This window comes from Montipora foliosa, chromosome 6 (assembly GCF_036669935.1).
Source record: "Montipora foliosa isolate CH-2021 chromosome 6, ASM3666993v2, whole genome shotgun sequence".
Taxonomy (NCBI): Eukaryota; Metazoa; Cnidaria; class Anthozoa; order Scleractinia; family Acroporidae; genus Montipora; species Montipora foliosa.
Window position 1 is genome coordinate 48,081,465 of NC_090874.1, and position 11,198 is coordinate 48,092,662.

Consider the following 11,198-nt stretch of genomic DNA (forward strand, 5'->3'; position numbering starts at 1 on the left):
GCCCGCAACATTTCAACGCAACATCTTGCAACATTAGGGACCCTTACATTCTACAACGAAAACATCCATGTTTTAATCAATTGACACCTGTCAAAAAAGGTATCCGCTGACCAGTATCACGCGACCATATCGCGGGCTGAAACTTAGATGTCACCGAGGTCAGCTGTTTTTGGAAGTTGACCACTGACTAGGTACTGGTTTTGATTGGATTGCCAGCTCAACTCATGTTAACACGAGGATTCATTTTTCGCGCGCTTTCTGTGGCTCGACGCTGCTACACGGCCATACTACATCAAGTTCTTAGAGTCAACGCTTTTCGTGTTCAGGTGGATACCGGTGTTGGATAGTGTTTCCTTCCTGCATTTTTCGCTGGTTTCAATCCACTTTTACATATCATGATAGCAGTGGTCCACAATGGCGGCTACGCAGTTATTCAAGTCAATCATCGGATATAAACTCAAGCTGATTGTTTATTTTTAATTTGAATAGAGCTGCTTTTTTCTCTGTATTGCAATTTTTGGCATATCTTTAGAAGCTCTGATAAGGTTACATGATGCCTGGAGGACCTATGACTAGAACAGAAAAGAAAGGAGAGTAAGAGAGAACGACAACGACCACACAGAATACTAGTAATAGCCCATACTTAGAAGTTACTCCACAAATTATTTCCTTGGGCATTAAACTGTTTGTTATTTTCAAAAAGTGCTTTAATCGGTTTCCTTTTGTTCAGTAGTGTTCAGGAATCGATTTTTTGTTGACAACTGAAAGTAAATAACAATCATCTGTACTCTTTTGGACCGAAGATATCGAAAAGGAAACGCCCTTGAAAGGAAACCCTTTTAAAATCGGTGCCCATACCTACAAACTGTAGATATGCACACAATTATTACATCTAATCACTTTCCTTTCCAGGGTGCTTAATGCCTCGTGTTTTAATAACGCTTTTCGTTTTCGAAGCTTTCTTGTAACATTTTTCAAAGATAAATAAATTTGGAAGACATATTTTTATGCATTTTGTAAAACTGACCATATTTATGATTTCTAATCAGGTTATAAGATAAGCAAATGGAGAGTGAGTTGTCTTATCCAACGTTAGATGGTTTCCTTACTTACTTGACCCATAAAGGCGCTGTTACACTCGGCAATTTTTCCAGCAACTTGTCTCTCAATTTTGTTTCGACAAGAGTTCTCACACTGCAAAGCTATTCGCTTGAGGTCTGTTACACTGGGCAACGTTTCCTGCAATTTGTCTCGCTTTCGATCTCATGAGGTTAAAGGAACATTTCACTGGCTGATGACGCAATCCGTTGCGACACAAGTTGCAGGGCAGATTTCACAGCACGCATCGCTTGAAACCTTCGTTGCTAATTTGCGTAAACCAATGCGCAAAGTAGCAATGGATTTTACTTTCCGCGAAGGGTTTTGCAATTTGTCTCACCTTGTTTTTGGCAGTGGTAAAGTGTGCAACTTGCAACTTGTCTCGTTATTGCATGAAACATCGCAAAATGCAACAGAGCCTTACATTAAATTAGGGTTTCGGTTTAAAACGTAAGTTAAACATTCGGTTGCGTTACATGACCAGGGTCTCCAAATACCATCAGTTTGACCCTTGCGACGGAAATGGTCTAAATTAAAGGCCATAGTATAGGCTGCCTGTAGCCTTTTGTTCCCTTGAGGCTCAAACCAAAAGTTTCAACCAACTGTACTATTTGGAAGGATTGACTCTACCCCAGAAGTTTCACCTAACATCAAATGTTATGGTACCAAATAAGACACCAATCATTTCTTAACAAGGTGTGCTCATTAATGTGACGTAAAAGTTTATCATAGCAACGAAAATGCCTTCTAAAAAATGCCCTATATTTTGTCTTCAAAAGCTTGTATCTCAGAAACGAACTCCGTGACCCCCATTTTTTATATTGCTCAAAAGTGGTTAGCAAGCTAAGATAAAAAGTGAAAGAAAAGATAAAACTCTTTGCAAAGGTGTAAAAAATTCTCTGCAGCGGATTCAGAGCCACCTTAAAATTTTCCAGTTGTGAAGGTGGCTATGAATATGCTCCAGAGATTTTTTTCTAACTTTGCAGCCGATTTGTTAGTTCCCTATATAACTATTATTCCAAGAATTGAACTACTTTCGAATGCAAACACATTCTTTCACTTTGCTTAAAAACACCACCGATAACTCGAGGGAGTAAGCCCTACAAAGAATTTGGAAATTTATTAAGAAAAGAAAAACGTCTTCTTTATTCCTGACGATTTCATTCATTTGTTATGCAGAAGAACGGGAAAAAAATTTCACCCGTCGTTTCCCTTCTATTTTGTGATCTTTGAATGTTGCAAATGACACATCAGGGGCGGATCCAGCATTTTTTGAAAGTGGGGGCCGAACAAGAATACTAATCAGCGCGCGTTAGCGCGCCTCAGTAGCGCCTTAGGCGCTACTTTCTAGGGGGGTCTGGGGGCATGCCCCCCCAGAAAATTTTGAAAATTTGGGTACTCTTACATGCACTCTGGTGCAATCTGGAACGTAATGTATCAGGATTCCATATTGAATAAAATTATAAGTTATGGTTATAATGATACATGGTTTTTGACTCTTCGCTTCAAAGTCACAAAATATATATAATTATATATATAGACATTAAGATTTTACGTTGTTACAGTCTCTGTAAGATAGGTTGACTGTAGACAAGTATTTCGCATCCAGTCTTCTTCCTCATTTCGAAAGGATAATATTAGCGCCTGTAAGTTGAAAGTTTATTCGCACAACTTTGGTCATACTATTAGCGAAAAATCACGCTTTAGCTAAAAAAATCAAAAGCTCCAACAGACTGCTTACAAAATGATAAAATTATTGTATCTTTTGACAAAAATAAAATCTCCGACGAACTGAAAGGGGGGGCCGCGGCCGCCTCGGCCCCCCCCTAAATCCGCCCCTGCACATCTCTTTTCCTTATCACGGTAAAAGTCTGATGTTAAGGGTCATCAGCAAAAGTGTTTTTTTTCTTTTCTTTCGAAACTGGCTTACACTCATACAACAAAAACAGTTTCAAAGAACTAAATAAAACATTATTTTTAGCAACTCAACTATAGCACTATGATTTTGATCGCCATTCGAGCAACACTTACCGTTGAGATTATATGAGAAACGAAGTATAAAAATAACGGGTAAAACTAGCATTTTACTATAGATCTAAGCTTTCTGTCATAATTTCACTTACAATAATCTCAGTCTGTTGGTTTAGTTAAAGCAGTAAACTTCTACTAAACCTTTGGAGCTTGTTCTACTGGTAAAACCATGATTGTTAACCCGTTCTACTTTTGTTTTTACAAGTTCGGCAATCACTAAAGTGTCCGGCTCTGCTAGGTTGTCTTCTAGCATCTTTGACATCGATTCTGGAAAAAGAGAAAAATAAATAAAACAGCTCTAAATATAGCTGGTTCTTTTGAGCATACACAATGCGCCGATACGAATGGCTACCTGCAGGACGATGCTGTCTTCGAATTCCTTACAAAAGATGACGTTTAGAGATCTATGGGAGATTCATAGAACGGAAACACCAAAAGAGACATCACGAGGTGATAAATGACCCATCTTCAGAAAAGGCTGAACGAAAACAGTTTTTCCACCAATGTGAAGTGTATCCTTTAAATATGCTACTGTGCATGCGTGATAAGCATGTGGAAATTACATTTATGACAAAAGCGTGTTAGAGGAAACTTTGAATTGTTTACACTACGAAGCTACGATAATAGACAAATCTGTTGGGAAGGCTAGCACGTTTGACGTCTTCATTCCTTCTCTCCCCTCCCCCTCATTCAATGTTGTGCAAAGCTGAATGGTTTTAGTGGGAAATTGTTGAGTTACCCTCCAACATTGAATAGAAGGGAGGGGTCTATATAAGAAAAGGTGAAACTATTTCTTTTGCGCTTTAACAGAAGCGGGTTGAAGTACATACAGCTATGGTGCGGTTCATTTACATAACCTTCCCAACTACTTTTGTCTATTGTAGCATCTCGTTATCATGCCATCTTAGGCCTATTTGATTCCTATCGTCAATTTTCCAATTTGAATGTATTCTTGTTTCTGAGTTAAACTCGAACTTCACTTGCCATTTTTTTGGAAATTCCAGCGTGACATCATCGCCAACCAGCAAAAATGGCGCCCAGTGCTTTATAGAGCAATACTGCTTTGACTCTCGGAAAGATTTCATTGCTTGTTGAAGAGCTGCACTTGCGCTTTTTCCATCTACCAAGTGCTGGTAGAAGCTCCTCATGAAAAGCAACGTTACCTCGTCATCAATTGCCCAGAGTGACACCAAAACAGACCGAGCTCCAGCACACAGGAAAGCCCTTGCAATTCCCACCACTCCCTCAGACTTCACTTCACCCCGGCCACTGTGACAACAGCTCAGCACAACTAGCCTTGCTCGAAGAGAAATTGTCTGAACATCCGACATTTTCAAAATGAAGTCTTCCCCTTTGGGGATTTGCGATTTCCGTTCGGTATTTGGGGCTAAAGCAATTTCTCCCGTTTTTTGGCATCCATGTGCTGCAATGTGAACTAAAGCAACTGATCTCATACTTTTCAGCACCTCAGCTTTCGTGGCACTTTTTCCAGTCAGCGGTGTTGTCTGCAGAAGTTGTCCAATCATCTCTACTTCTTGTTTTGCGCACGGAAGCTGTTCGAAAATGGGTTCCCCTTTCTTGTTAGTAACTTCCTTCAACCACGGATCACCTACAAGCAGTGCTCCAGTCTTACTGTGGAAGTCTTCAGGTGCACCAACGATCACATTAAAAGCAGTCAACGAGGGAACGGTGCGGATCCTGATAGATTCACTCAACGCAGAATATGGAGCCAAGCAAAATGGTCCATCGGGAACAACGATTAACTCATTTCCTTGGAGCAAGTCTGCAATTGGCCCGAGTAAGACATCATACAACGGTTGTAAAGAGTCAACGGAGAATGAAGATGGTAGAACTGCTTTCTCACTGATACATCTTTTGCTCCAAGACAGGTCATTGCGTAGTGGATGCAATGAACGATTTTCGCATCTGACACCATCCCCTACGCCGATCCCTTTCAAAATAGTTTCCATCAACAAATCAGCACTTCCATTTGCGATTTCCTTTTGTCGAAAGCTGATCTTGCTGTCTCTTCTTAGCACCCAAAACGTGATCTTGTTCTCGTCAAGTGCCACAAAAACGGCTTGTGAAGGCAAAAGCTCTAATGCAGCTATAAGAGTTTGATTCGGAGCAAGTGCAGAAAATGACTGAGAGTCAATGCCGTATTGGTCTTGCAAAATATCGCTCAAAGCCTGTGCTCGACCTTTCTCAGCAGCATACAAAGCTTCTTCAATCTCTCCATTCTTCAAAAGTGTCCTCCACAGAGCAGTGTATGCCACGCGATAAGAATCACGAAAAGTTACTTTTAATTCATCTTCTGACTTCAGATTATGCCTTGTTTCATCAAAATGTTTTATACTTGAACGATAACAACTGAGTGCATTACTCAAGGAACCCAACAATTCATGATCATGACCTTGCGAATACCACGCGATTCCCTCTCTTAGAAAGTCTCCAATTTCCTTGAAAATACTAAGACTGTGTTCATGGTATTCCATGGCTTCCTTAAAATAACCTAGATTGCAGTAGGCATTTCCCAGATTTAAATACGCTGATCCCTCCCCATTCCTATCCCCTACTTCTTTAGCAATACTAAGATGTTTTTCGTAGTACTCAACGGCTTGTTTAAAATTACCTAGAATACGATACGCATTTCCCAGATTTCCATAGGCTAATCCCTCCCCAGCCCTATTACCTACTTCTTTAGCAATACTAAGATGTTTTTCGTAGTACTCAATGGCTTCTTTAAAATTACCTAGATTGCGATAGGCAATTCCCAGATTTCCGTAGGCTGATCCCTCCCCATCCCTATTACCTACTTCTTTAGCAATACTAAGATGCTTTTCGTAGTACTCAATGGCTTGTTTAAAATTACCTAGACTAAGATAGGCATTTCCCAGATTTCCATAGGTTGATCCCTCCCCATCCCTATCCCCTACTTCTTTAGCAATACTAAGATCTTTTTCGTAGTACTCAATGGCTTCTTTAAAATTACCTAGATTGCGATAGGCATTTCCCAGATTTCCATAGGTTGATCCCTCCCCAGCCCTATTACCTACTTCTTTAGCAATACTAAGATGCTTTTCGTAGTACTCAATGGCTTGTTTACAATTACCTAGACTAAGATAGGCATTTCCCAGATTTCCATAGGCTGATCCCTCTCCAGCCCTATCCCTTACTTCTTTAGCAATACTAAGATGTTTTTCGTAATACTCAATGGCTTGTTTAAAATTACCCAGACTAAGATAGGCATTTCCCAGATTTCCATAGGCTGATCCCTCCCCAGCCCTATTACCTGCTTCTTTAGCAATACTAAGATGTTTTTCGTAATACTCAATGGCTTGTTTAAAATTACCTAGACTAAGATAGCCATTTCCCAGATTTCCATAGGTTGATCCCTCCCCAGCCCTATTACCTGCTTCTTTAGCAATACTAAGATGTTTTTCGTAGTACTCAATGGCTTGTTTAAAATTACCTAGACTAAGATAGGCATTTCCCAGATTTCCATAGGCTGATCCCTCTCCAGCCCTATCCCTTACTTCTTTAGCAGTACTAAGATGTTTTTCGTAATACTCAATGGCTTGTTTAAAATTACCTAAACTAAGATAGGCATTTCCCAGATTTCCATAGGTTGATCCCTCCCCAGCCCTATCCCCCACTTCTTTAGCAATACTAAGATCTTTTTCGTAGTACTCAATGGCTTCTTTAAAATTACCTAGACCAAGATAGGCATTTCCCAGATTTCCATAGGCTGATCCCTCCCCATCCCTATTACCTACTTCTTTAGCAATACTAAGATACTTTTCGTAGTACTCAATGGCTTGTTTAAAATCACCTAGATTGCGATAGGCAATTCCCAGATTTCCATAAGCTGATCCCTCCGCAGCCCTATCACCTACTTCTTTAGCAATACTAAGATGTTTTTCGTAGTACTCAATGGCTTGTTTAAAATTACCAAGACTAAGATAGGCATTTCCCAGATTTCCATAGGTTGATCCCTCCCCAGCCCTATTACCTACTTCTTTAGCAATACTCAGATGTGTTTCGTAGTACTCAATGGCTTGTTTAAAATCACCTAGATTGCGATAGGCAATTCCCAGATTTCCATAAGCTGATCCCTCCCCTGCCCTATCACCTACTTCTTTAGCAATACTAAGATGTTTTTCATAGTACTCAATGGCTTGTTTAAAATTAGCTAGACGAAGATACGCAATTCCCAGATTTCCATAGGTTGATCCCTCCTCCGCCCTGCAGCCTATTTCTATGAAAATATGTAATGCTTGTGCATAAGTTTTTATGGCCTGTTGATAATCAGGTAGGTTGAGGTAAGCACCGCCGAGATGAAAATGAGCCCTTCCTTCACGATATCTGTCTCCTACACTTATCGCAATGGCAAGCTCTAGCATTCGCTGCTCTACAGCCTCTAACTTCCTATCTACCATTCTTCAATAACTAAATGACAATTAAAACTTTTTCCATGAGATGATCCAATGTCAAATCGATGTCAAATGAAGCTGGAAGGAAAGAAAGATAAAGACGCTTGATGTTTAGTCTGCTTTTTAGCTTCGAAACGAAAACGTTCTTCCCACCCTATTTCCTCCCAGGGTGATTAGTTAAGGGGTGGTATCAACGGGTTAACACGGGGGATTTGCCCTCACCTTTGCAGGAAATCAATTACGATTCTAGATGAAATAATTCATTTCTTTTCTTACAAAAAACGGCCACAGAGTTAGATAACAGAGTGAGAAGCATAAAGTAAGAAGAGGTTATGGATGACTGTAGCTTACCAATAACTCCAAACCCCATCCCCCCTCCCCTTTCTTTTTTTCACAAGTCAAACACTTAGCAAAACAGTTGTGCTTTACTTGCTTAATCGACAAACAAATAAAATAAAATAACTCATATCGAGTTCGGCAGTTGCAAAATTTAGCATCGCATTGCCAATGAAAACCGAGTGAGCCAGAATGCTAGCACAATAGTGAACTAACGCTTTGGAAAGAACAAGAGCTTTAAATGTTCCTTCTGAAAAATTGCTTCTTGAATCTTTACGCATTCATGCCACTTTGTTTTGCATTTGATTTACCAATGGCTATATGACAAAACGCGTTTCATTTAATCGGAGGTCTAAACGTCACTTATCACTAAAAACCCGGCACAATGACAACTTAAGCAAAGAAGAACTTAAGGGAAAGGACTCGTCACAAAATGTCGTATTCACTTTTTTGATCATAGTTGACTGGGTGTTCATAATAAGTTATGAATGCACGCCAAGGATCAGCGGTTCATTGAGCAAGTTAGAGAATTTATTTGTCAGCTATTGGAGCTTTAAAATTACAAACTGTGAAACATCATAAGTCCATCACGTGTAGAAAGGAATTGCATTGCGTTTGGGAAAGAACATGATACTTTATGTTTGAAGCCTTTTTGAGGGGGACGTGGGGGGGGGGGGGGGGGGCATTGAGGTCTATTAGAGACTGTAAACCCCCTTCCCCTTGTACAAACTGAATATCTGAACAAAATACTTTGTTCACGTATGCATGATATGGACTAAACTTATATTCATGTTATAGGTATTTGTGGATGCCTTGGTTGTGAATAACACATATCCTCTAGTTTGTCTTTTCGGCTTAAATGTAAGAGATCCAGATCCCCCAAAAATAAAATCGTCCCTAAGTGGATGGTAATACATCGCAACAGAGGACTTAAGGTAGTTGAAGAGACCAGAAAGAAAGATTTTGCCACCAAATGCATGAGTGGTATCCGGATAAGGCGGGACAGTGAACTGTCACGAGAAAAGAATAGCGACAATTAAATAGTCATGTATGGATGGAATTTCGGAATAAGTTAAAAAAAACAAGAAAGTGTGAGATAAAAACTCAAGTTTACCACGAAGCAGGACTTAAGCAAATATCGATCAACGCTTTACTTTTCCACTTATGAAAACCTATGACCAAAAAATCAGTTCTCCTTTTTTTTTGAATTTCAAAACTATGTTAACTAAACACTAAGCGACCCAAGTTTTAAGCCTTGATTTCAAAAAGACACCTGTTTATTTTAACTAGAATTTTCCTTTTTAATGGTCCGCCATTACTAACTTTGAATATTTGAGAAAGCTGGATCGAGGAGAAAATAACGACAAAGACTCATGAGTTAAAGAATGCAATGGATGTGTACGAGGCTTTAATTAATTAATATGCACGGGAGTTTCGGGCTTTCAGACTTTTAAACTAGTGTTTTGCATATAAAATGGCCTGCGTTTTAAGCTGGTGAGTAAATGACGTCACTTTCCCTAGATCCAACTCTCTGAGGTCCCATCGGTTAGTTTTGAACGCGAGTATTGGCGGACCGTGAAATCCAAAATTTACACTCAAAGTAAACAGCCTTTGGATAAATATCCGAGCTCAAAATTTTGCCAGTGAGGTGTTAAGCAAACACACTGAAAATCTGAAGAAAAACAGAAATGATTTTTTGATTATAGTGGCACTTTAACTGCAGCGCGCCTGAAACTTTTGTTCAATTCAAACAAGCGTAACGGTTGTTTTGTAAAGCCTGCAGGTCTAGGATATTGTTAATTCGTCCTGAATTTTAATCAGCCGTTGGCGAACCGGTACAGTCAAGCACACAGCGCTAGTTTCAATACTCTTGAAGTATTAAAGTATTTACAATCATTAGGATGAACTTGAAAATTACTGACCTTTTTTCCTCAGTGAGTCACTCAGAAAGACACAGCATAGTAATTAGAGCGCGACCAAAGAACGAAATCTGCAGTCTGATTTAAAAAAAAAAAAGGAAAAAAAAGCAAAAAAGAAACACGAATAACAAAATGGAAATACTCTTTTTTCTTGGAATGGTCCGTACCTCACAAATTACTTTCTTTGCCTCACTGTACTAGAAACATACATTTCGTTTCCGTTCCTTTGTCACAGTGTGAAACTAATATAAAACATTTAGCATGAATTAAACTTTAAAAAAAGAAACTATAACAAGCTGTAATGGTGTCAAAGCAAAACGCACGCATTTTTTTTTTAAATCGAGTTCTAAGATATAGTGATGTAGTGACAAGAATTTTTTTTGATAAGCTTAGCAAACAGGAGAGCATTTCTTGAGCCAACCTAATCTCAATTAACAGCCTGACCATAGAATTGATTTCTCCTATGGAGCATTTAACTTACCTTTTGCAAATAATTTAAAAGACTGCGTTTAAACAATAGAGAGATTACAGAAGAACAAGAAAACAGCAGTTAGGAGTCGTGTTTACTTGGCGAAGGCACAGAAAGTGATTTGTTCAGTTGCAGTTTTGAATATATATAGCGGAAATCATTCTATTATCAGCTCTGTGATATCACGTTGTTTTGACTCCAGCATTATCACAAATAAACGGAAAATGAAATTACGCCCAGTAAAGATAAAAGAAAAAAAGTCTCCGGCTTTAAGAGTACCCGACGATTTAGATAATTATGAGCCTTACTGCCATTATAACATGCACAGCTAACTAAACCAGCACGCTTATTTATTCTGCTCTCAGAGCTTTACGGAAGGGAAAGCATCGAAAACCAAGATCGAAACGAAGAACATAGCACGAAGCACACAAAAGGTCGAAATCGAAATAAGCACCCTAAGTCGAAAACGAAGCGGAATCCCAACTCGAAAACGAAGCACCCAATTTTCCATTAGAAGACCGCTTTGGCCATAGGCAAAAACCAAATCTGTTATTGTTGATCAGAATAAAAATCAACTTTCTACTAAAGATCGTTTTTCTGCTGTTTCTTACCATATCTTCGAGTTTAGCAAGTTGGGTAGGCAGCAGAAAATCACTATGGTCTTTAAATCCTTAAATGGTCTTACACCCGAGTATTGAAGCGATGTATTTATCAATCGATCTGACGCTACTAAATATTCACCGAGGGACACCGTGAACAAACTTGCTGTTCCAATACCATTTTTTTGGAAGACAGTTTTAGCTATGGTGGTGCGGTAAGGTGCTTTGATCTGGTGTCTGATTCATTAGATGTTTTACTTCCTGTGATCACGAAAATAGTAAATGCACCTTTGTCTATTGCACACTTCCCTTC

The 11,198-nt window shown here is 39.2% G+C and overlaps 1 protein-coding gene across 1 annotated transcript in view; it reads right to left on the reverse strand.

The window, feature by feature from the left end:
• LOC138007547 (tetratricopeptide repeat protein 28-like) overlaps positions 1-11,198 on the reverse strand; it is a 41,146-nt gene that overhangs the window by 1,465 nt on the left and 28,483 nt on the right. The window contains exons 4-5 of the mRNA XM_068854524.1: positions 4,114-7,321; positions 48-3,396 (exon numbers count right to left, since the gene is read on the reverse strand). Coding sequence (XP_068710625.1) covers position 3,396; positions 4,114-7,321 — 3,209 coding nt within the window. The 3' untranslated portion in view covers positions 48-3,395. The remainder of the gene's footprint in view (positions 1-47; positions 3,397-4,113; positions 7,322-11,198) is intronic.